This window comes from Diadema antillarum, unplaced genomic scaffold, assembly GCF_040938485.1.
Source record: "Diadema antillarum isolate AM-2024a unplaced genomic scaffold, OU_Dant_1.0 seq00000149_RagTag, whole genome shotgun sequence".
Taxonomy (NCBI): Eukaryota; Metazoa; Echinodermata; class Echinoidea; order Diadematoida; family Diadematidae; genus Diadema; species Diadema antillarum.
The window spans coordinates 519,695-547,647 of record NW_027271222.1 but is presented as its reverse complement, the minus strand read 5'-3'; the positions used below and the strand labels follow the sequence as shown (position 1 = coordinate 547,647).

Genomic DNA, 27,953 nt, shown 5'->3' with positions numbered 1-27,953 from the left:
CGTTGCCATGGCGACTAGCTGCTGCACCGGCAGCACGCACAAAGACAGGGGAGAGATTTATACAGTGGATAGCCAGCAAGGACAGTCTACGATCGTTGCGTGAGTAGCAGTGACTACGATTGTGATTATGATTTTCATAATGATTATATCAATGATGAGAATGCCAACTGAATCTAAAGTACAAGGATGATATTGGAATTAGAAACACAAGTTTAAAAAATAGTTTCATTCGGTCCACACAGATTACAGTAAATCAGATTAAATTCTCTGTAATAAACTTCAAGAGATGTTATACTGGTTGGAATTGAGAATGAAAGGAAATTCTAACGAAACTTAATATGAATGCATTAAATCAGTGAAATGGGGTCGTTAAATCAAGTTAAACTTTATTATTATTTATAGTTTTAAAGTCCTTATGAAATGTATACAAAATTCCACAATATGTTTAAATGAAATTATCTATTAACATTCCCTTGCCTTCTGGCGGACATGACTTCACTTTGATCACTCCAGTAATCATTACAATGCATCATTACAACAAGGTTTCACCATAGTTGTCTGCTCTGCTTATTTTCACATTGACTTGTCTGCTCTGCTTATTTTCACATTGACTTGTTTACCTTATTCTCTGTTACAAAAGAAAGTGAAATGTGTGTTTTTGTCGAAAAAATAAAATAAGTTTAAAGTGAATTGAATTGAAAATACTTGAGAGTTCAAATGCTCTTTCAATGTCACGTAGAAAAAGCTGAGTTTTTCACTCGTGATAAAACAACGAATTACGTGTTCTTTTCAGTCACAATATGCCAGTTCACAGTTAAAATCTGAGCATGCGCAGATAACGGTCATTGCAGACCTTCTCCTGAAATTGACTTGTTTAACCGAGGTGAGCTGAATAGGTATTTATGAAAATCATGTTATTGATGTTCTTGTGTGAACATTTACAACATGAATGGATAATCACAATATATGGATAGGTCTTTATGAAAACCATGTTATGATGTTCGCGCATGAACAACCATGCACTTATTAGAATACACAACTGAATGCTGTATTTTATACAGGTCAAAATGATTAACAGAAGACATCAAACAGCACTTACATCTAAATTACCATTTTCTGCTTGGTTCTTTTCAACTGCTCTTCTTACAGATTATAGTATTCCATGTTTGGTAAAGTCTGTGGTTCCAAAGGTCATTGCAGACTAGTGTTAAATGTGAAGTGGCGTATTGATGACATAATATATTTTATTTCACAAGAGTGGACTATATTACTATAAAAGTGAAGTATATTTTCTCTACATTTCTTCTTATAAATATATACAAATAAAAATTTCGAGAGCACTTACAAATAACATTTGAATATCACGCAGTATCCTTTTTCACTATAACCCCATCCACAACAGATTAACCTATAAGGTGTTAAAAGTACCATTCCATGTTTTGCCATGCAGGCCTCGCTCTGGGAGGGGTGGCAGGCGGGGGTGCTGCGTCATGTTGCCCAGACTTAATGACTGCGAGATTCAATGTTCTTCTATGAATGTCTGATTAAGCGATCTTCTATGGTTAAAATGACTTCACGAACAAAACTTCAAACGGAATTACTTCCCCTCAAACACTTCTTCCAAATCGAAGCCGTCTAAAGTATACAAATTGTTCTAATTGGAAAAAAAAATCTTGCATCACTCGATAACATTATGATTTGAATGTGACTAATAGTATTACTTCTATATCCTTGTTGTTGATGTTGTTTTTACTCTAGGAACAGTTTTTCTGCTAATTGCCTTGCGTTTCCAGTATGTGCTTATTCCATACTGGTTATCTGCCAAGTGCGCAGAGGTTGTGTGACACACTAATCCTGTGTCGTGTACTAGTATATCAAAAAGGGGGTTGGGTGAGTCACAATACCTATCTTATAGGTCACAACAAGTGAAACTCATTGAATGCTGAACCCATTTAAGATTCCAACTTGCCAATCATCATTCTGTCTGAGTCTGCTAGACTACCGCTTTAGGAACAAACTCTTCACTTCCGTGTCATGTGCGCTTCGACGCTGTGAGCTTTAAGATTAGTCACAATGTTCGCGCTCTTATACAACTTAACGTCTGATTAGTGTGCTTCCACACGTTCGCTAGTGTGGTTACCATAGCTGGCATATGTACAGTGGTTGCTATCTCGAGATTCGGGCTCGCCACAATTCTTTTACCCTGTATGATGAAATGGATCCCGATGGCGAGCTACATTATTATGTTTTGCAGTACTTTGGGAAAAGTGTACAAAGAGTGAATATCCATGATGAACCACCACTTGTAACTCCACACGTTTTAACCCGTTGAGGACGAGTCCCGAGTATACTCGGGCAGGGGTCCATGGGAAATGCGTGTTGTAGCAAAATCAGCCCATCCTCAAAGGGGCACTACGAACTGAGCTAATTGGATGTAAGATGATTAGCCTATATGTTTTATGTCCAGCATTTTTTAAAACTCTGCCTCGTCGAGAGTTCTTCGTAGTTACAACTTTGATGTATAATTGGTGTTATTTCTCTCTTCACTCTCATCTCTCCCTCTCTGTGTGTCTATTACTTCATACATTGTTTTTTTTTCAATGATTTCTTTCTTTTCTTTCATCGCAAGTGCTTTGCTAAAAAGTTGAGATTTCGTGTACGCACCTGATATTCTTATCGTATTTACCATGTGTTTTCATTAGGGCAATTTAAGAAATTGAATGAATGAAGGATCATTTGTATTTTCATTATAATGTCCAGACTGGTTTTACTGTAAAGCATTCTTCACTGTATTATCAGCTTAGGGCAAGAAGTAACTTCAGAACGTGGGACCATTCAATATCGTGGTGCTTGGCTTGTTTTTTGGCGTTGGTCCGAGAACACAATATTATAGGGCCTATAATAACACAACTCGACTATAGAAAATAATGATTACCATTCCAGAGCTGCTTATCATTCACGCTCCAGTGCCATTTGTTTAAGGTTTTGAGTGGGCTTACCTCTGCCTTTTTTGATGTTTTGTCCAAGCATGTTCCTCGAACAAACGCATTTCTCAATTACATAACCGCTCTTACAATTAATCTTTCTCTTGGTGAGAAGTGTTGCCCATGCTGCTCAAAAGTGTGGAATAAACCAGACAGCACCCAATAGAGGCCACCCTATTGCTGGTCAGAAAAGGCTCCCCTCAAAACATATTATGTCCGTTCATAGTGTACACCTGCACTTACAAACATATGTGCTGGATAAAGGTATACTTTACAGTCTATGTACTATATAGTATGTCTACGGCACTTTACAGTCTAAAATAGCTGAGTCAAATGCTGCAAATAATCGTGATTATTACTATAACGCTAATTTATCTAATAATAATGATGATGATGATAATAATGATAATAATAATGATAATAAGGTGAAGAATTAATAAGAATAATACAATACTCTTTAAAAAAAGAAGAGTGAAAATGTTCACTCTTGGAGGAGTGAATAACAGAAAAGAGTGAGTTTCGAGTGAAATTGGAGTGAATTTTTAGTGAAAATTTTCATTTTCACTACTTTGGGAGTGACCTCAGGGATCACTCAAAAATTCAAAATTAGTGAAAATGAACATTTTCACTCAAAAGTCACTCACTAAAAATTCACTCCAATTTCACTCGAAACTCACTCTTTTCTGTTATTTACTCCTTCAAGAGTGAAAATTTTCACTCTTCTTTTTTTAGAGAGTACTTCAACTACTGATAGTGTGTTGTTATTATTGTTGTTTTTAATTATTGATATCATTACAAATATGATTATCATTATTATTATCATTACTACTACTACTGGGCCTATTGATATTATTGTTATCATTATTGTCATTGTCATCATAAGTATTATAATTATTGTCATTTGCATTACATTACTGTGTCCCTAGGGAGGGCTCGACTAGTGCACCAGTTGAGGATGTGGCGATGGAAACAGTGCTCCAGAGTTACACTCCTACTCCCGAGCCTCCTGCTTCGTTTCTCACCAGTAAGATCCTCTACCGCAAGGAACTCGACTCCGGGCTACGCACGGGCAAGCGATGGTTGAAGACGAGGGTAGGCTACAGGTCGTTGGGTTCATTTCCGTAGGACATTGTTCACGGAAAGTAATCCCTAGTTCCGTAGTATGTAAAGTAGAGCTATCCTGGACGTAGGTGTGATCCTGATCCTACCAGTAGATCTTCCCCCTTCACTTAGATATAACACACACAGACTCAACTAAGCAATTCAACAAACACACATCGTCTCCAAAGAATGACAACATCATTATTATGTATGGAGATATGAAATAGGTCAAGATTATAGTCACTCGCGGAAAGCGTAGCCAGCACTCACACTCGAAAACCTCAATCATGAAGTGATTTTGCCACTCTATCAGAAGAAGAAAAGGAAGTTAGAAAAAAAGCTGAGCCTCGTTATTAAAGAAATATATTTTTGAGAGGTTCTGAATCAATTTTCTGAAGGTGATTTCCGTTAAGCTGGTACTCTCGTGCCAATTAACAAACAGCACTAAAAACCATATTGTCATGCAGCAGTGTTCGATATAACTAGTCAAAAGCCTAGTTGCAATTGAAGATATGTTCTGTGAAAAGTCCCTCTGAATGCAAATGTTCACATTCGATACATCACTCTATGTACACCTGCAGACGTAGTCTGTTGTCGATCGTTAAAATAACCATCATCTTCACTCTTGCACATTTTATTTGAATATTTTACAGGTCGGATGTTTTGCACGACCGAATAAGTCATAAAGTCATGTAGTGTATATCACAATCATTTTTTTTTTTAATCGAATGAATCAAGTGACCGGTTTGATTGAATTACTGAATGATGACTAGTCAGTCTTAACAGAATTACAGTCTCCACATGCAACGGTGGTTATGCGTTTAAAATTGATTTAGTTCCACAGTTTTCATGTGTTTTTAACTTATTCTCTCTCTGTTTCAAAGGTGTTTTTTGCCTCAGCTGTCCTTTGACAAATATAATAATAGCTGTCTTCTTCACTTCAGGCTAATTCACAACACACACAGACACACACATAAACAAAAAAAAAAAAACACAAAAAAAAAAACACCAACCTTGGATGAATTGTCACATGCTTCCGTGATTAGCCTGAACTTTCAGTCTGTGCTTACATGGCCCTCGAGAATGACGTCATCCTCACAATCAATTACACGGGAGATTCATTGCGTTCGGCCACGCATTTGATTGCGCCAATTATTTGTTTACGAAATTTAGTCACTACCACGAACAATTCTAACAAAGCTGCTTACCGTAGGACAGGGGAATTAATAGCAACGACCCTTCTTGGCTTCCTAACAGTAACGTTTGTATACCACGTTGTCCTCTCTGAACGAATATGTTTCAATCACTTATGTAACATCGATTAGGTTTGTAATGAATGACACGTGTAATAAAGCGGGGTTCCCACTGTCACGATTGGCGCCACGATTGAAATCGTGGTCTTGATCGTGCAGCAAGCGTGATGGTCTTATCAGATTGTATCAGATCTCAAGGTCAATCGTGGCAATCGCGTTAATCGTAGGAAAATGTTGGACGGTTCAAAAATTTTCTACGAATGACACGATTACTTTTGATCGTGATCATCGCATCAGATCATCTAGGATCGTATCCAAACGCAGCAAATCTCTTCTAATCTTGTTTCTTAATCGTGTTGATCGGGATCGACTCTTTCACTTCACTTCCGCTTATTATCATTATTATTTTTTGCCCATTTGCCCTTATTTCACTCATAAATTGATTTATTTTGTATTCTGGTAGGTGGTAGCCTGCATCTTTAGATTATTATTTCCACACGATAAATTGTATGACGGTGTGGGGTTTAATTGTAATTTTTAAGGTACATTATCAAAATCATTTTTTTAATGATTTCATAAAATGAAAGTTGTATTACAGATTTTTAGATGTTTTCATACATTATGTTAACAATGTTTTCATTAATGAGTTGCTATTACCATTATACAGACACACAAAACAGGGTATGGGATAACTTTTGTAACGAAAACAAAAAATGAGCAAAAATAAAATGGCAATTGTATGTCTGCACGTACTGACTAACGTCAGTACAAAGATGAGAATAATTTAATGAATCGTGCTTGAATGGGTACATATCAAAGGGAAATGGTTAATTTTTAAAAGTATATTACAGAGTATTTTTTTTTGGGGGGGGGTTGCAGTATCCTGCTGTTTGTGTATTGTACATAGTAATTAAGAGTTGTTGTTTCATCAGCCATCGTTTGACCCCTTTACATATATATTTTGACACTTTTCAATGTCTTTTTTTGTATGTTTGGTAGAGCACAATTTTAGAGGAAAATGGTTATTTTCAACTCTCATTATTACTGCAAATGTAAAAGTGACCATTGTCGTGGATTATGACAATGAAGATCACTCTTAATTTTTTTTTCACAGTTAGTTCTTCAATAAGTGTAGCAATATACCCCTGCGACATAATTTTGCGTAAAACCTCCTTTTTTGTGAAAAAGTGACATCATTTTGATTAGGGAGTCACTTTTCTGTAATGTGTGTGTATCAGTTATGTTAAACATAGTTAAGTAAAACACTAAATCAAGCCGAATAAAGCAAATTTTTAATAATCCATGAGATAACGACATTTTGAAATAAAAAGGCATATGATACATCCACTTTGCGAATATGAAATCGGACACATAAGCAATACTATCCATTCGGCCAACTTTCTTATATCGAGCGTATATAACACATAATACTATGTAACATTCAAAATGATCCCATCCTCTTTCTTAGCTTCCATTTCATCATAAAACTATATGATTATTTTCTTCATGTATTGGAGAGAAAGGTCATTTTGTCTTGCTGGGGTTTTTTTTTTCTTGGGAAGAGGGGCAATCATCTAATCTTATGTATTTGGGTTCGTTTTTTCATTTTTTTTTTTGTGAGGGGGAGGGTGAGCATATCGTTTTCATAATCTATTAATTTCTTCACGTTTAATATTAGACGAGGGAATATCTGAGGTTATGGCTGGCCTGGGTTCTGCTTTCTCTCTGATAACATAATCGTCATTAGCAATACTGCAAAGGTTACGTTGTCATCATCGTCAACCTGTCAAGCCTTGCCATCCTCAATGGTTGTGGATAAAATTAGTAGGCCTAATCACTCTGCATAATTTAAGGGAAACAATGAAATCCATCGTCAGCCGGACTATGATATTCCCATTCGGGTCCATCGCGCCTTAAATGGGGGTCGCTTCTGATCCCGATCGTAAAAGATATCGTATCTTATCTCAGCAGCCCGTATTGGTTCGCGCTATTCGTATTGGAACGTAGTAGTACGTTGCTGCACGTACCAGATCGGGGATCCTGATCGTAATGGTCATGTTAGATCGGTATCAATCGTGAATTCAATCAGGACAATCGTGTCGGATCGTATTTGAACGGCAGGCCAGATCGTGACAGATCGTATCGCTTGAAGTAGACCAATCGTGACCATATCGCATTCAAGCGTACCAACACGTAAAGACTCGCATAACCTCGTATCCAAACGTGAAATTTCAGACGAGTTCAACAAATCTTCCACGATCAGTTACGAATGTCCAATCGTGGCGTTCGCAATGGATCGCACGATAGTGGGAACCCCGCTTTTGCCGCATCCTTCTGCTCTGAATAATCCCAGACTCAGTCCTTCGCAACGAGGAGCGCCCTGTTTGTTTGAGAATAATCATAATCATTTTACACTGCTTTGTTTTGATATTAGACAAGTTTTGAACAGGATATATTCACATTAAAATATCTACAGGAATGGACTTTGCAGTAAGGACATACATCAGAGCATTGAAGAAGTGGAGTGAGTCGACATAAGGGCTAGGGGATCTCGGGGTAATGCGGTCACTCTAACGTTGGCTACAAGATTCTTTATAATTTCTATGGAGGTTAGCACCAATCATCAATACTCGTTATCCCTCTCATCCCCACTTTCCCCTCTACCTGCACATTATCACACACACACACATACACACACACACACACACACACACACACACACACACACACACACTCACTTATTTCTATTATGCCCCGCGGCATCATGCTCTGAACCAATCACTTGGCACTTACTATTCTTTCTTCAATTTGCCTGTACGTAAGTGCTGAGTACCTACCTCTATGTAAATCCAATAATATTATTATGTTACGTAATACTCGTAGACACTTACAGAATTAATGGACATTAATTGAAACTCGACTTCAATATTTAAGCAAAGAACGATCCTGAAATGTGCACATTACCACGTGACAAATGAGTGTGACTAAATTGGATGAATATCACATCAGAGTTGACTGAAAGATTATCAGGCGACTCACATTAATTTTGCAAGGCCAGGTTGGAGTCTTCAACGATTGAACCATCGTCTTATTGCATCGATTCAAGACATGGTGCCCCTACCCATAATACGTATGTATATATATGATAGAGCCGGTTTCCGAATGCAAGGAGCCCAAGTTATGGCATGATAGATTCGACGAACCTTGTGCAACCAAGGAGGAAAGAAAGAAAAAATGCTCGCTGGCTTTACAAAAAGAAAGAAATATCTTGAAATATTTTGGAGTCAAACCCGGACCAAAATGTCAGGATTTTTTAAGGTGCTGCCCTAGATTTTCTCCACAGCCCCGGAATTTTTATCAGTACCCCGTCTCTATTGCTCGCTCGGTCGATAGCCAAAAATCTCGTCTGCTGGTTTTAAAGCTAGAATGTTTCTTACCTCACTAGTTTAACCGTCTCCAGAGGTACATTTTTCACATCTTGTCATTTTGTTTTAGTTTGTATTTTTGTTTGATGTTACAGCTTTCCACCAAATACCAAATACACACACACACACACACACACGCACACACACACACACACACACACACACACACACACATGCACACGCAATGAAACCAGGACAAATGTATGGGGAGTATTTTGATAGCTATGGTGTATTACTTGACGAGTTATCTACTTCTGATGCAAAGTTTACCTACCTCTCATTCTCTCCAAGTCCATTTTCGAATAAGGGATTTCGCCTTTCAAATTGCCGCTCTCCTGTTCGTCGCTGGACATTTGACGGAAAGAGTTCCTTATGCACCCCCCCCCCCCGCTAGTTTGCACAAAATAGATAGGTTGCTGAGTTTTTTTTTGTTTTTTTTTGTTTTTTTTTTGCTGATGGTGGTCTAAATAAAGGTTACGGGAAGTCTTCCCATAAATGGCATAACCTTTATTTAGTTTATTATTGGTAAAAAGGAATAGTAGTTTGTTTCGTGCAAGTTGGTGGGGGGGGGGGGGACACAAGGAACTATTTTGACACAAAGCGCTGTCATTAGAATGACGAACCTTTCCCTTTATCTCCATTCACTAGTTCGCCCTGGTGCCAACCAACGCGAACCCCAAGGACGTGGTGAACTTCTTGCTGGAGAAATGGCGACTCCCGAAGCCAAACCTGGTTATTTCTGTGGTCGGCGGCACCGCAAAATTCCACATGAACATCAAACGAAGGGAAGTGTTTCGTCTGGGCATAGCTAAAGCTGCTGCCACAACTGGTAAGTTAGTGACTATACCGATAAAGTGATCGGACGGGTTGGTGACTTATATAAATCACAGTATCTTTTTAGATGAGAATACATGATTAGAAACTTATATAGGATTCCCTGGTCAATTAAGAACTTTCCCCAATCAATTTAACGTTTCGAGCAATCAATGTCGTCCGAATTTCTTCCGATTAAAAAGCGGAGTTTAAAATCGTCTTTGGGCGCTCAAAATCAGCAACTCGGCGATCGAACTGCAAATTGCGCCAATCAATTTGACACTATAAACAATATTACGGCATTCGTCAATCGTCATTCAAATTCGTCCATGCCTAACATCTGCGTCCCTTCGGTCATTCAAATTCGTTAATGAGAAAGCATATTTGAAATAACTGTGCACTCAACTTGAGAATGTAAGGTTCACACCAGGTGGAAAATCAAGATAGGGAGGGGATTCGGGAATTCTAGTTCAGATCAATACTTTGCTTTGGTGATGTTATGCTCATTTGACAAAATTAATGACATGAAATATTCTTTTGCTGTAAAATCTTTGAAAACGTCAGAATTCTGAGCTTTTTTATGCAAGTGGTGTTTTGATTTCCTAAGGAGCCCTATGCCCCTTTTCTCCCCTTATTAACCATAAACATACTTAAAATCTTATTCGCGTAATAGATCTGTATAATGCTGTTCGTCAGGAGCAGGTTGATGGAAAAGCTGTTTCTAGGTCCATTTGCGCATTCATGAATTAGACTAGATTAGTACAGTCTGTTAAATAAACGCTTACACCTTCATCCGTTCTGTGTTTTGAGTTCTGTATCATTCCATTTCATTGTACAAACTTGGCGCTGACAGGCAAGATAATGTACTGAACTGACAACTGAGACAGAAAACATAATGACTGACCATCAGCCAGCTCGCTTCCAATTACGCACAATAGGTGTTTTCACATCAGAACGATGTTTCGAAATAGCGCGCTATTTTCTGACTTGGGAAATTAAAAAATATCTCGAGCTTGGATTTTTATCGGGCTGATGTGAAAACGCCTAATGAGTACCGACGCAGTATAATTGCGGCTTTTGAATACAACAAAACGGACAAACTTGAAATGGCGGACAGACTTGGTGTCAAGAGCCAGACATCAAGATCTATTGTTGCAACATTCCTTCGAACAGGGCGAAGAGACAAACTCCCCAAGGTGGCAACATGAATGCCAAGATTGACGACGAGATGAAAGAGTGTCTTCGTTAAGCTTTGAATGCCAACCCCTTAGCGACCCTCGAACATCTGTAGACCGACTTGGATTCAAACAAGCCCCAAGTGCTGAGTACCAGTATCATCGCAAGTTCTTTAGGTAAAATGCTGCACATATCCAAGCTGGTGGAAGATGTCCCGCGACAATAAATGAACAGCGAGTGTTAGACAACAGGTCGGTTTATGAAAAAAAAGGGGGGTGTAAACCTTTCTTCATTGACGGGCATGGATACAATGCATATGTACTCGTTGAACATTCGGACGGCTCGCCGAGTCGTCAGTGGACAACAAGGGCAAAATCTAAACATAATCAACCCTGGCATTAGCCCACCGATGTCGGTCTGGTGCATCACGCCATGGCGCAAGAGACTGTCACCAGAGAAGGCTTCGAAGATTATATGGCTGATACATCCCGATGCTGACAGGAGATCTTTCAAGAGGACAATGATCGGGTGTTTCTCATTTTCGACAACGCCCAACCACACATCAACGCCAGACTACCTGACGGAATGGACAACATCACCCTCAAGCTGCTTCCGCCATATTCCCCTTTCCAATATCAGGTGCAGAACATTCACTCTACACATGAACTTTTAAAGCTCAGGTCAAGAAAAGGCATTCCTCGCTCGTCCAGAGCGGCAGAGAAGGATGGATGACAGAGAGGGGGCACAAGAGGAAGGCATCCATCGTCAGCACTTGAGATTGAACTTACTAGGCTCCTCCAGAGCCCTGTTTCATATAGCTGTTCGTAAAGTTGCGCACGACTTTACTTAACGACTGGAAGATGGCAAGCCGAGTGGGTTTCCTAATCATTGTTAATTTCAATAGCTAAAGTTGGGATTTGCAGGTGATAATGATTATTCTTACATATTAAAACACGTTTTTAGTTGAAAGTGTACCACCTTTTGCCCCAATGTAGACGAAATATTGACATACAGTCGCACATTTTTAAAACGTAAGGAAAAGAAAAATGGGCACACATATTGGCACTTCATATTCCAGTTGTTCGTAAAGTCGTGCTTAACTTTACGAACAGCTTTATGAAACGGGGCCCAGGTCGGCCGACTCTCGACTCTCGCCGTCATCAACGCACAAAAATGCGGTCAGTGGTACCGACACAGCCAGACATTATTTCCACGATGTCTGGAACGACAAAACATCGACGGAATAGACCGGCAGAGTTTACACACTGAAGACCACGTTCTGATATTACAACGGAGACAGCTATATAATGCACGTTTGTGGGAGAATCATAAACGTAATGATGAAAGATATGAAACTACGATGATAGAGATGCATAAATGAAAAATAAAATGCCACAAAACTATGCACGAGAAACATGTACAAATGACATGTATGAAAGAATAAAGTGAAAATAAAGAAAAGAAACATGGAAAACAAAAACAAAACAAAGAAAGCAACTCTTCATGAATAAAAGAAAAGAAAAGGAAAATGACAAAAAATGAAAAGAGAATGAAGAGTAAAAAGTGAAAAAGAAAATAGGAGATTAAAATCTAAATTATGTATGCACTTTTGTGTAATGCATGTAAAATCAAAATATATATTGTGTCCACGCGGATTCACCGTACACAATAACACTAATTTGAATGAATTAAGTAGAAAATCGACTTCCTATAAACGAATTTAACTGCTCGAACTATGTTCACCAGCCATGATTAATTTCTTAATTTGGGGGGTTGCAGAAAATTCAATTTCACCGCACATTCACGAAAATGAATTCATATCAATACTTTCGATCGCTCAAAAAATTGCGTGCTATAAAACGAAATTGATTTTCTATATAACACTTTTGATCGCGTAAAAACGAAATTTTGCGGTTTGTGTTAAATTGAATGACCGATAGACACGAACCGTAAGGGATCGTTGAATTTAAATGACCATTTTACGAATTTGATTGGCAAGAGTTTGAAATTAGCAGGAAAATCCTATATTATCCGTCTGGCAAAAATGATAGAATCTTTGTCCGTCTTTCGTATCGTTTGTATTTTTATGATTACTTGGGCGGGACTTGTAAGAAATTGTCCTATATCATTGATGCATGTTGCTTGTGAAGTGAAATGTCACCACCAAGGAGGTAGCTACACACATAGCAATACCTCACTGGTTAACGTCTTTGGAAAATAATTTTGTCTTGAGTGAGGCTATTTTTGCAATTGTTCACCATGAATGCATTGTATACGAATATAACCATCTCCTGTCTGTCATAATGTCTGTCTCTTTGTTCCTATCTCTCTTTGTCTTTATGTCATATGTTGTATGCATGAACAGGTGCATGGGTTATCTCGAGCGGACTGAACCGAGGGATCGTGAAGACTCTAGGCGAGGCACTGAGGGACCACGCTGTGGCTGCAGGGGCTAGGAGAAGTAGAGCCAAAGTGGCCGCTATTGCTATGACGTCACTGCGAGACATTGAGGGTTTTCAGGCATTGATTGACGGTGCACAGGTTGGTTTGGTGTGGATTATACTCCTTAATTCTTTGGTTGGTTTTCGCAATGAAACTCTAGTGTTCTTTCATTTGCTGACCGTTTTAAGTGGAGGGTGCTATGACATGATATTAATCTCTTTGATAGGTGAAGTATAAAATGAGCATATCATAATCAGCCTATCTGTGATTTGTGACTACATCACAGTCGTTACAAGTCATTTGCGTTGATTATTGACGATTAACAGTTATCCAATTACGTCACAGAGTATATTGGTTGAAATGACCGCTCACAGAATCCAAAGGGTATGTCAGGAAATCTGTAGTTAAGTTGAAATGATTATATTTAAAATCTTCGTAACTACACGCAAGAGATCTATTCTTATCAAATATTCATCATTCAGGTTATCAATCTTTTAAGATTATCAGGAAGCTGAATAGTCTATGAAAAAAATTCCATTCACCTTTCCCTCTGTAGATTACGATTTATATCAAAGTTCGGATAACTTTCATACAATAATCTTCAGATTTATATACAATGATATGTGTATGTCTTAACACTTTCTAGGCAGGGAGGAAGCTTCTCGAGATGTGGACGGTTCCCGCTTTCAGCTTCAGTATTAAATCAACGTTTTTCATAATAAATTTACAATCACTATATTATGTTTTGTTCTATCCCAGTAAGTGAATTTGAATTCGGCCTCCATGGTGGGGTACATTTTCCTCTCCTACCCTTAGAACGACCGCCCGGTGGTGTACGGAATAGGCTCTGAGGCGATGGCCGAGCACCGAATGCTAGATCCAAACTACCCCTATGCTCTTCTCACTACGGACGGCAATCCAGGATCAACCCATCCCGACAGTGGCGATGGTCCAGGCCGCCTAGACCAGCCGGGTTCGGAGATTGAACTGAGAAGTCTCGTTGAGCAGGAGATAGCTATGCGCAACATCACTCATAGTAACAAGGGTGAGGGCACCAAACTTGCTAATAAAGCTGTCCTCCACCACGTTTTTAGTGCCTGTGACAGTGCTTTCGTATTCAGCAGAGATGAATACCCGGGATGAATGCCCCAAAATGACCGTCATGGGAGGACAGTGATAGAAAGCTAGAAGAAAATAAAGTTGATTAGCTGATTTTCCGCAGTACTAGTATTCTTCATATTTCTCTTCATCTTTACCGCAATACCGTGTCTTACTTTTCTTTTCATTATGTTTTTTTTTTTTATTCTTCTATCTCCTCATTCTCTCCTTATTTCATTCAATTCTTATACAGGTATATTGTCCCCTAGTCCATACTCTCGTACATATTCGTTCTCTTTTCCGATATCCTCATTTCCTCTTTCTTCCCTTTTCCTCTGAGTTATTTCACAACCTCATTCCAGTTTGTTCACTTTCTCTCCCTTCTGAGCACTGCTCATTAGCCTTTGTGTGCCCCGCTGACTTAGACTTGTCTTTAACCTGATCACTGCAGCGCGAGTACCCATTGTCTGTTTTCTGGTAAATGGCGGGCCGCATCACATCCGAGCTGTACACAGTGCCATCACGAATCGCATCCCCGTGCTCGTCCTGGCCGGCTCGTATGGCTGCGCAGACGTCGTGGCAAAGGCCTACAAGCTCGGGTGAGTCACGGGCTTACCTTTCTTAACATTCGAGAGAAAATTGAAAGTAACTTATTCTTCAAGCTGTGATAAAATCTGATGATCATAAGGACAATGACTTGGGAATACAACTATAATATTATTTGTATTCATGTTTATTATATTATTATTTTTATGTCAGTGTTCTCACGCTTTCTGTACTGCTCAATAAGAATAATAATTGTTGTACTGACTCCGTCTCACAGCATGAATGCCTTCTCATTGCCGAAAATGTTTGTAGCGTTTAGTTCTTCATATAAGTTACGTTCAGACGGTGATCCTTAACTTCGAGGATAAGTTCGTAGGTGAGTATGGGGCGCCAAGTGTTACGTAGTCTTTTTTTTTGTCAAAAAAAATATTTAATAACAATTTCGTTGACAAAATTGTCATTTCGTGACGAAATTGTCACTTCGTCGACGAAATGGACCATGAGACAGTTGGCGCCCCATACTTACCTTACCTTACTGCCGCCACAGACAGTATACAGATAGGTGTGTGTTCATTGATAGGTCGTCAACCCTAGCCAAGAAGCATTTAATGGTACAACATGACTGTGCGACTGCAATGTAATTTGATAGACATCCCATTTGCGTCAAATCACAGGGTTTCCACGAAATGCCGAGTGTTATAAAATGATTATGACAAAATAAGATGTTTAGCCTTTTGAAAGAAATTGACTTTTAATACATTGTAATGCGAAGAAAAACAAATCAATTTCTCACTGGTCTTACAAAACATACAACCGTTTTTTAAGATGCAAAATCATCTAATCAGTCCTTTCTCAATGTGTTTTGTTTTATATATTATATTTCTAAACATAACTCTCTGTGCACTTTTTACCTGTCATAACAGTATCGAGGACAAAGCAATGTTGCACGACATTATGACCAGTGAGTTCAAGACTGTCATCCCCGCTGACGAGTCAGCTGATCTCCTAGCACAGCTTAGCGATATCATCAGGCAGCGACATCTCCTCAACATCTACGAGCTCGATGGCGTGGATGGCTCGCCCAACATCGACATCGACGAGGCCTTCCTACGAGCGCTTCTGAAAGGTTGGTTTCATGTTGACGTGGAAGGTCTCGGGAATAACAATAGTTTCAAAGGGGACATGCATTCACTGCCGACGGGGGAAAAAAGAGAGAAAAAAAATATCCCTGGAACAACCTTATCGCATCATTAATTTGTTAATCAATGAAAAGCAAATTCCTATTCTTTCTTTCAGGACACTAATAGCCACCAACAATAATTATGATGACAAAATGCCAAAGAAGAAAACTGAAAAGCATTATCTTCACTTTGGCTGGCTAAACCAGGCAATTTCTGAATGCACAATAATTTTGTTTCACTGCTCTGTGCATACTGGACACTTTCGTCGCAGACTCCGCGGAGCGGTTTTTTAAAAGTGTGTGTGTGTGTGTGGGGGGGGGGTTAATGCTTGAACGATTTTTTTTTTATGCTTATTGGTTTATATACAGTCATGAAAGCCTACACACATTATATAATATGGATGATGACAATGATAATAAATATGTCTGTAGTTTTAAGATGGTGGAGTACGAGAAAGCGAATAAAGTATTTATGTACCTAAAATTTGACTACTCCATCATTTTCACAACGATAAGTTTATTCACCTTCCAGTTAAAAGTGTAGGCAAAACACCTACAAAGTCCATGCAAAAAAAAAAAATCCCCCCTGCTTGTAAGCATCGCTATATTCATTGTTACATTTATCTGATATAATTTCGAAAATTTCTGTTGGTTAAAAAACACATTCCAGGGTCACAAGGTTCTCGGCAGAAAAACCAACTACACATGGCCTATGCAGTGATCTGGAAACGAGTTGAATTGGCTCAAAAACAACTCCTGGCTCAATACAAGTGGAAGGTGTGATTTGGATACAGAACGGATTTTTGCATGATTGATGATAGCAATTGAAAATTCTCTCTCAGAAGATATTTCAAGAAGAAAATGGATTTGTCCATTGCTTGTTTGTTTGATTTTATTTATGAACACCTTTAACATACACACATTAATGTAACGCAAAGTCCCTTGCTCAAAGTTTTTGAGTAATCATATGTAACAGCTTTTGGGAATATATGGAGCAAAATAAATAAATGACTCATTGTTTCCTGACAATGCAAAATAAAGACACTCTTATTGGTATCCAGTTTAAAAAATGTACCTCTGTAATGAACTATTTTACGTAATTACTTCATTGAAATAAAAAAAACGTTTCTGTTTTCAGGAATCATATCAAATAACGTTTGCAGTTAATTTCTATCCTATCAAAACTATCGGGGAAGAATATGAACGGTAGATAGGGCACAATCATTATGAACAGCTTCCAAAGTATACCCATCTCATCTGTAGGGAAACGTCTAAATCGGTCCCAAATTTTGTTTGCTGCAGTCGTCGGACCTGTCGGAGGCGCTTCGAATGGCGCTGGTCAACGACCAGACAGACTTCATCCGACTCTTCTTGAACATCAACATCAAACTGGACAAGTACCTCCATGCCGGCGAGCTCCGGCGACTGTACAATGAGGTGAGACGACGAACGTGTGAGATTGGTCACAGTAAACACAGACACTAGTCCAACTTGCCATAGTGGCTCTAGTTTTTTATGCAGAAAAGATGATGTAATATACATACACTAAAATTATAAGACAGGCATGAAACCATGTCTGATTGTGGAGTGATTTTTCTCCACCTTTGATATGTTTGCTTTATCCCCTTCGTCTGTCCACCCCCCCCCCCCCCCTCTTCGTCTAATGCTGCCTTTCTGTTTTTACTCTCGTAATTTGTTCTTGTTCTTCGGTTTGTTTTTATCATTTGTTGTTGTTTTTTTTTTGCTATTTGCCAGCATCTCACGATGTATATAAGATTTCTTTATAGGATACTATCAAATATGAATTCGTGAACTGAAGGAAGCTTACATTGATTTGACAACTATAACAATTGAAAAGAAATTTGTATGACATCAAAGATTGTATTGTTGTGATATATTACCCATTCAGTGCTTAAGATCACCTTCTGTTTCTCTATTATCTCCTCATTCATTGTTTTCCAAATCGTATTTAATGTCTATTTTCTTTTGATTTGTGTTATCATTGTTTCCTCTATCTACTAGGTGAACGAAAACTCATTGTTGTACCGACTGCTAAGAAAGAAAAGCGGAAGTGTGAGTACTTGATCAAAGCAGTTATGAATACCTTGACTTCCCTGGTGATATTACTCTCGAAATCGATTCTGCTTCTCGGGATTAATGTTGCTGTTGTCATTTATGATAATGTGGATAGCCACTGTTAAATACATTTTTGGATATATAACACAAAAGCATTATATCACGAATCATTTTCACGGCAAATTCCTTCGTCCTCCATCTTGTTGAAGACTTAGAAGTGGGATCTTTCATTATTATGTTATCCCCACTCTCTCACAGAATTACGGTCCGATCGAGCTCTCCGCAGTAGGGGCAGTCATCAAAGATCTAACCACACACGCTTATGAGCCGCACTATCTGCGTCCAGGTCAGGACTTCAATTTTTCCATTTATGCGTCTGTTGTACATGGATATTAAAGCATTATTAAGGAAGGTTATATTTTGGTTCAAATGTTGATTTAAGCGATTACAGGTCCGTCAACGTGCAACATTTCGTCAACTTCACTCGCTTACACGTATAGACATTATAATTATGAATAACTGCCCGTTCACACTCTGTAGAATGTATTGTGACACGGTCTCTGTTGGTACCTTCAACATCACATCTGTATTGTGACCATGATCTCCAATTCGTTTACCAATTTTCGTCGAATTTCACCCAATATCTTACTTGGTCATAAAAGTTACAGTTTTCATGTCCGCTATCCAGGTTTGATGAAGCAGTGGAATTTATTCTCTTCCCATTACCACGTCCATCATAGCTGTACCCCATATTGACTAAGTTGTATTTATTGATTATGCGTGTTGATAGGCAGTACTGATGTCTATATCACTGCAAACATCATACAATAGTAGTTAATAAAAGAAAATTGTCGACAATATCTGATGACGACTAAGCATTCGAGGGATCTGATTTGAAACCAAAGGATCCCTGTTACTTTTATCTTTAATATATCCTTCAAAGTTGCGGTGATTTAAAGACAGAATCAATTTGCACACGGGGGCATATTCCAGGGTTTTAAAAGTCAATAACTGAACTTTGATAACAACGACTATGGGTGAATTAGGAAAGTTTCCTTTTTCCGTTTTTAACTCTTTCGTCAATAATGTCAGATTCACCACCGGTGCTGAGTCCCTGTCGCGAGCTGTTCCTCTGGGCAGTCCTGCAAGACCGCGTTGAGACCGCTCAGCTGTTCTGGGAAGAGGGTAAAGCGTGGATGGGTGGAGCACTCGTTGCTACTCGCATCATGCGATCCATGCACCATCTCGAGACGGAGCCGCAGAAGTTGGCTGATCTTCAGGACCATTTGAGGTGAGATCAAGAGTCAAGAGTGAGCAGGTGGCGTTGGAAGGCAGTTTGTTTCGTTGGTTATATTCTTTGCCAATTATAGCACATCACCATGGTTACACTCCATGTTATCTATTCGCGGAAGTATTTAATTAGCGTGATTATGTTGTTTTTAGCGTCCCTACAAATTGTTGTGCACCATATATACAACAAACCCCGGTACCTTTGGTGTTTATATATAAAGTTCTACTGATATCTCATAGTTTCATTCCATTCATGAGTTGGTGCATCAAGGGAAATAGTGCAATACTATATGTATAGCAATATCTTTGTCATTATTCTATGCAAATTAGATGAGTATGATCATGATAAAAAGATAAACTTTCCTTGTACATGTATAAACATTTTCAAAATCCTCAAGCTCACAAGGGAAATGGTAGAGGCTATATGCTCCAATTTCAAATTGACCTGTTTTTATGTTCTCCATTAATTTCAGAATTGCATGCATACGTTACTATATACTAGAAGTTCAAGTGGTACTGAACGCAGAAACACACATATAAACTCACCGATCACAATTTTTGTTGATAATAAGGAAATTATAATGACAATGATGATGATGATGATGATGATAATGATAATAATAATAATAATAATAATAATAATAATAATAATAATAAAATTAATAATAATAATAATAATAATAGTGATTGTGATGATAATAATAATAATAATAATAATAAAATTAATGATAATAATAATAATAATAATTATAATATTAATGATTGTGATGATAATAATAATACCGGTAATTACATCAATCACCATTATGGCTATGATTGTGATTACGATTATGATTATGACGATGATGATTATCATCATTATTTATATTATTATTATTATTATTATTATTATTGTTATCATTGTTATTATAAATATCATCATCACCATCATTATCATTGTCACCATTACTTATCATCAGTATACTATTATTTTTATCACTATACAATGGCTATACCAGAACCTACGAGAAACTGGCACTAGGCGTCCTCGACGACTGCTACCGAGAGGACCGTCGGAGGACTTCCCTCCTCCTCATCCGTGAGATGCCGGAGTGGGGCAACGTGTCCTGTCTTTGTCTGGCTGCTGCAGCCCACGACAAGTATTTCATCGCCCACCCAGCAGTGCAGAACGTGCTCAACGACCTGTGGATGGGAAGAATATCGCGACAAAACGGTCTCCTTAAGGTAGGCTATCATCCAGTACTACAATGTGATTGGCTCACTGCTTGCCCATTTGAACAATGGATTTATTATGTTCGACTGCGTCTTTTATTACGATCACAAACCATCATTGAGTACAACTGAGTACTGTTAGCTTTTCAACTGATGTGTTATATAGGACGTCATCACCTCATGACCAAAATTAATGCGATGAAGCCAATTTCGTTCATCGCTGCTTGCAAACCGCAGCCTTCATCTGTTGTAAATCACCTATTTCGTGATGTAAAGTAATTACCAAGATTACTCGTGACAAACTTTTTGAATGGGAAGTATTTAAATCACTATGATTCAAAAGAGACGTGTACATAACATGTTTCTAAATTATCATTATTGTTTATGTTGCCTTTGTTGACTTAATCTTGAACGACAAGTCTGAGAAAAATGCCATTATGACTCTTTTATTTACCGACAGACGTGGCTGGCTACATTCTTTCCTCCATTCGCCCTCACTGGAATCAGGTTTGTTGACGAGGAAAAGGACAGGCAGTATAGCGTGACGCTACAGGTACATTTCCCCAGTACAGGCATGAATTCACAATGTACTGCTTTTTCCTGAAACAGAAAGTACTGCGAATACTGGATGTTTATCGCCTACTGCAGGTTATTTCAATGCTTTGACGCTTTTTTTTTCAAGTGACCCATTTAACTTTGTTGCACCGTGTCTTGAAGAATGAAACAAACGTAACCTATTCACAGTTACCACTCTGAGTTCCTAGTATTACGCAGTTACATGTATGGACAATTCCATATATCCATATTCCAGCATATCCAATTAATGGCTGTAAGATATCTACTAACCGTACCGATGTACCTTTCAAGTGCATTGCGCTTACGATAGCTTTTTTTTTTTTTTTTTTACTAGACGAAGGCATCGAAGTCGAGGGCCTGTGGTCGATTTAATTTCGATGAGGATGATGACGAGGATGCCAGCCAGATGAACCGAGCGAGACGGGACTCGATAATCAGCGACTCGGGAAGCGTTGTCTTCAATTCGGTGCCATTCACGCCCAACAGCCCAGCGCCCAATTTTACGTGAGCTTTGAACTTAGCGTGTTCCCTATTTTCATTTTTCAACACCGACTTAATCACAAGTATCAATGTAGTGATGGCAGCAGATGTGGTTAAAGCACAAAACAGTAGTAATAATATTAGTGGTAGTAGTAGTAGTAGTAGTAGTGGTGGTGGTGGTAGCAGCAGCAGCAGTAGTGTAGTCGTAACAGAGGTAATAGCAGTATAGCGATACTAGGCCGCCTAGTATTATTATAATTATTATTATTATTATTATTATTATCATTATTATTATTATTATTATTATTATTATTATTATTATTATTATTATTATAAGCAGTAGTAGTAGTAACATAGTACATGTAGTAGTAGTAGCAGTAGTATATAGTTGTGATAGTAGTATTAGCAATGAGTGTAGAAGATATTAGTACACTTGTACTTTTGGAATTGTCGTTGCTCATTATTATCATCTTTATTATCATTGTTACTTTTGTCATGTTTATCGTCACCATCATCAGTACGGGTAAGTATAAGTGTTTACTGTCATGAAATTTGGCTGCAAACGAAAAAAAAAAAAAGAATGACTTCTTCTTCAGCTTTTGTTGTTGTAAGTAAATCATAAACAATAGGATATTTTGTCTGTCTTTCATACTTGATCCTTTAACCTGTATACTAGTATGATATATCGTTTTAACAGTGTGAATGACTGTATTCTCAATTCATTTTGCGGATTAGTTGTATCGAGTTCATCCTTGCCATGAATATGTCACAAAGCGATGTTTAATTATCGTCCCGCGAATGTCATGCTATGGAAATATATGCAATTCAAGATATGGAATTTATTTCTATATATTTGTATATCTTGATATCTATCCTTGCGAAGCCTGCTACCTCTGGATGACATCTTCAAACACAAGACGGTCAACATGGACGCCTTCGTCCGACAGGAGGAGAGTAACAGAGTTCCGCTCACTAAACGCATCCCGCTCTTCCTTAGCGCTCCCGCCATCAACTTCAGATACTACGTGGTATGTTTCTTTGATTTCTCTTTACGAGGAGGTCTCATATCTAATATGTGATGATAGCGATAGATCAAAAATAAGGATACGTGTATGTTAAAAAAAAACAACACTACCAAACAGTCATGTTTTGATCAACTTGAAGCTGGACTGTATTTCCAGCGCTGAAAAAAAAAATGGAAAAAAAAATGCCGTAGCGGGTTTTGCCATGTTTCGAGCAAAGAGGCTCTTTTGATATGGAGTAACATTGATAATGAATAAAATCAGAATCTGGTGGTTCACGCGACTAGCGCATAAAGTAGTCATTATTGATTTACGACCAAAAAAAAAAAAAAAAAAAAACAAAAAAAAAATCATTTTCTTCCCTTTCTTTCAAAACAAGTTGCTACAACTAGAACAAACCGAAGATATGCTTAAACTGTCACGAACAGTGAATGGTGTACGTTGTAAGATCACTGACAAAACCAATTGAATACATGATGCCGATATTGCTAATCGAAGATGTCTTAATTGGTTATCTTTTTGCTTTCGTTTTGTTTTTCATGCACGTGTCCTAGATGTCCCATCTGGTGTTCCTGGTCTTGTTTAGCTACGTCATCCTGTGTGACTTCCACCCAGAGCCTTCACTGTCCGAGTACGTGCTCATAGGCTGGGTCTGTACGCTTATTATCGAGACCCTCAGACAGGTGAGAACACTGGTCAGACGAAAGGCACAAAACGGGTCTATGTGTGTCTATTGCGTCTGTGCTCAGACACAAGACTTGAGATCTTATTGCTCTTGAGTGTGACTTTTGCATGGGAAAGAGTGTTGCTACAATTTCATTATGACCATTGTCTTTGTCTTCTTTCTTCTCCTACTCTCCTTTCTTTTGCTACAAGGCAAACAGATTCATTATGAAACTTAATGAACTCGCGCATTGTTTTACCCTTTTTTTTGCGTGCTTTGTGTACCCGTGTACAGTCACCCATAGTATTATACTCCTCTATTATGAGAGCATATTCAGATTTAGGCCTCGTTGCCGTTTCATTGATTGTGAATTATCTATTGTACGTTTCATTTTTGTTGCCTGTTTGTTGTTTTTGTTTTGTTTATCCGGCGGAAAATAGATGATTTCGATTGGGGGATTCTTCAACTGCCGCAAGTTCTTTCACTCGTGGCTGCGCAATTACTACTACTTGGTGGACACGCTCACGATGGTCCTATTTTCAGCCGGCACCGTTCTCCGTCATTTTCCAGGATACCTGGAGGCGGCGCGCATCGTGCACTCGGTGACTCTCATTCTGTTCTACATCCGCCTCCTCCACATTTTCTCCGTCAACAAGCACCTCGGGCCAAAACTCATCATGATAATGAAAATGGTAATAAAAGAGGCAGCCGTCACTAGTTGTAATGTAGGTTGAGTCCGTCAACACGGATTTCCCAAAGCCCCATAGGAAAATTCTTATAACGAAAAGATATTTTGAAAGAAAAAACAAAACAAAACAAAGTAACACAAAACAAAAACGCCTGTCCTGTGATCAGGAGGTCGTTGGTTCGAATACAGCGTGGGTATGTATGCTCATGATTTTTATCATGGCTGCTACTAAAGCACCGATTAATTCAGTGCTTATTTACGTCGATGTAGGGCAGTTTGTCAGTCGCAATCAAACAGAAACAATATACCATCGAAAGGTTATTCCGAAGGACTCAATCTAATTTCATCATAACTGACGCCTCTGTGGTACAGGATTTTAAAGCCTGCATTCCACTCCCCCGTCCCCCGACAAAACAAAGAGAACAAGAAACATGGACATGATACTTCATTTCGGGTTCATTTCGGACATGGGATGCTGCTGTTCCCACCTCTTTTGATTCTTCTTCTTGTTGGAGGTGGTTGTGTACGTGGTAGTGGTGGTGATGGTGTTTAGCTTTGTTTCTACAAATGGCAACTTCTATTCCTGCGTCTTGAATATCATTTACAGATCAACGACCTGCTGGTGTTTATCTGCATTCTGATGGTATTCCTCCTGGCTTACGGCATCGCCGTCCAGGCCGTCCTCTTCCCCCACGTCACCGACCCGGCAGAGCTGCTTAAGGGCATCTTCTACTACTCCTACTTCCAGATCTACGGAGAGCTTTTCCTCGAGGAGATCGCAGGTGAGCAAGGACACGGGTAGACAGGTGAATTTAAGTACGTGAATAGATGAACGGAAAGATGGATATGCTAAGGCAGATAGACTTATCTATAGAGAAGTTTTATTGATACAAAATTTATTGATACAAAGCGGACAGAAAAGTCATAAGCGGGACACTGAATGTGTCAAGTGCAAGGACTGGCAACTTTTGTAATGGGCACCACTCTACAGTCTCTTTTGTACAATTCTAGTACACTGTATGTTCATCCTAATCTAGATGATTATTGCAAGATACAAATGAATCAATTCAGAGCAAAAGAAAAATAAGACTACACTTACCTTTAAAATGAGATCTGTCACAATCATCACTCTGGTATTTGATGTTTGAGTGATATGCAGTCTCCGATTTCGACTGTGCCTAATGAATTGTCTATCAAAATGCAGCCACAAAAGGGGGATTTGCTGTTCTTATGTGCATGATAGGTGATAACTGCTCGAATGACGATCCCAAGATGCCGCCCTGCCCAGCCAACAGCACGTTTGGTGTCATCATCCTAGCGGTCTATCTGTTCATCAGCAACGTTATGCTGCTCAACCTTCTCATTGCCATGCTTAAGTAAGTATTTGAGGCGTTGCCGCTTCAATTACCATCGATTGGTCGTAAGGCTAGAAACACAGATATACACCTTTAGCTTATCTGCGTGTATTATCTTTTCGACAATAACTAATGACCTTTCCAACCGGGACAATATAGGACAGAGGGAGGAAAGCTATCTTGATTGTTTACAGATTCATTCGTTCCCAAAAGGTAACCACCATCACCGCTATCAACACCTGTTCCCGTTCCCCTGCAGCTACACATTTGCCCAGGTTCAGGAGAACACGGACGTGGTGTGGAAATACCAGCGGTACTCACTGATCAAGGACTACTACAACCGACCCGTCTTGGCCCCGCCTTTCATCATCATCAGTCACTTCCTCATCTTCTGCAGCTTCATCCTCCGATGCTGGTGTGGATGCTGCGACCGCTTCGCTGTCTCCAGGAGTCTCAGTGAGTCTCATGACAGTCACACCCAGGCACTGGGCCTTCAGAACATATACCCATTCATTAGAAGATGCTATAGATCGATGTCCCTATAATAGTCTATATTGATGAGATAATGATACAGGCAAGCCACTGTCTGCCTGTCTGTCTCCGCATGAAAGAAAGACTGTCACGGGGGAGGACTGTCCTTAAGGTCCAGGGTTAACTATATCATGTCTGCAGAGGTCAAGTTGCCTTCACCATTGAGTATAGACGCGACGGACACAGATTGCGATATGCTCCAGGGTTGTAACAATCTTCGTGGCAGCAAACATATACAAGCATAATGCATTCAGTTATTTTATGAAGAGATACAATTTATTTCTTTAGAAGACTTTTCTCATGAAACCAAACAGTGTCGGGGAAACAGTGTTAAAATTTCTGGAATCGCTGTTAATGATAAAAGTTGATTGTCATCAGTCACTCTAGATCTCTAGGGATTCCGGTCCCAGATTCATCCTCCAAAGATGAGGGGAAAAGGGGCAACCCTCAGAGAGCAGTAAAACAACCCCCCCCCCTCCTCCCACACCCGCACGCACATATGAAAACATATTTTTCACCTCTGTAGTACATGTACCACTGGAGCAGTACAGACCGTTGTTTGTGTCCTCACAGGGAGAAAGCTGCCTGGTGATCTGATAGCCGAGATTACAACGTGGGAGAAGATACGAGGGGAGCACTATGTCACAAAGACCAGCAAAAAGAAGGACGTGGGCCTAGCTGACAGGATGTCATCCATTGAACAAAAGTAAGACGTACTAACACTCTTCATCTTGATCACATAATTTACCAAACAGTGAAATACGCCAGTTTACTGCATATGCTCGTCTAAAAATTGTGCAGTTTCTTGATATTACAGTGTACTTTGTTTTAAATCGTTCCACTTTAGAAAAGTTATTTTTAATCTAGGAAGGACGCGATATCGCAGAGATTATATTTCAAACAACCCAGTCATTTAACAATTAATGTGCAAAATCATTAAGGAATTTACATAAAATAATTTACATTCTATCCCATCATCCTCATAAACACACATCAAAAGATCAAAAGTCATTAAATGATATCCAACAGCATTGCATTCACATCACTTGTAAATAATGTGTTTATGGTATACAAATGTTCTTTCACATGGTCCATAAATGTTTTTGCTGGTGAAAATAAAAAATTTATGCCGTCTACGTATCACCTTTTTTTATCTTCTTGCAGGCTTTCAGAATTGACACAAAAATCAACATCAACCAGTAACCCAGATTTGACGTCAAAGTTAAAGGAGCGACTAGATAACATTGAAGGCCAGGTGAGGAACATTTTTTTTTTCCAACTAAGCACTGTAGTCATGATCACTCAAGATCAGTTTTCAGGACCATGTTGTAAAGTATTGGTCACTGATGATCGTATTCAAAATCTAACTTCAATTTCCCTGTGTCTGTTATTCTTTAAGTGATGCTACCATATTTCGTGGTACATCTTCCAACTAATTTGGTCCCTTTTATCCCCATACGATTACAGCAAGTTGAAATGTGATGACATTAATATCTATGATGTGCATTCAAGTTCGTTATCAATTAAAGTCTTAAATCCTCACTAAGTTCTGTTGCTTACTGCTACAAAATGTCTTGAAACATTGAAATTGCTTTGGTGATGATAAATTGAAAATTAATGATATTCCTATCATATCTTCAAACTATCAGATGCTAGAAATGAAAGACCTCCTACTCAAAGCTCTCTCGGCTGTGACCAAGGCAGATGTGACGACATTGGGTCACACTGCACCGAGTCCAAAGCCAGTGGAAACCGCAAACGCTGACGAATCTAAACGGGCTATGAGGGAGTCCTTGGATATTCCCAAAACCCATACAAGTACCTCATCATCACCCAGTAAAAGTAGCACCGACGAGCCGGGTACTGAACTGGATGAGGGAGAGTCTCTACTCGATGTGGATGCAGCTACTCTCAGTTAAAGCCAAAATAGATGACACAACTCCTTGATAGACATGGAGTCTTTTGTAGGGTCGGGTTGCCTTGTTTGTTTATTTGTTTGTTTGTTTTTTGATGTGTGGAAATGTGTCTGAAACCCTAAGTG

The 27,953-nt window shown here is 38.9% G+C and overlaps 1 protein-coding gene across 1 annotated transcript; it reads left to right on the top strand.

Annotated features, from left to right (window-relative positions):
* Positions 1–7: 7 nt before the first annotated feature.
* LOC139727739 (transient receptor potential cation channel subfamily M member 5-like) lies at positions 8–27,831 on the top strand. The gene is made up of 24 exons (XM_071638718.1): positions 8–99; positions 3,911–4,076; positions 9,412–9,592; positions 13,118–13,293; positions 14,011–14,239; positions 14,744–14,891; positions 15,762–15,964; positions 16,689–16,795; positions 17,321–17,455; positions 18,041–18,091; positions 18,353–18,440; positions 19,187–19,385; positions 20,383–20,608; positions 21,057–21,149; positions 21,507–21,676; positions 22,536–22,680; positions 23,229–23,357; positions 23,779–24,030; positions 24,634–24,808; positions 25,270–25,402; positions 25,641–25,837; positions 26,486–26,618; positions 27,077–27,167; positions 27,562–27,831. The coding sequence occupies exons 1-24, from the start codon at positions 8–10 to the stop codon at positions 27,829–27,831; spliced, it is 3,789 nt and encodes a 1,262-aa protein (XP_071494819.1).
* Positions 27,832–27,953: the final 122 nt, after the last annotated feature.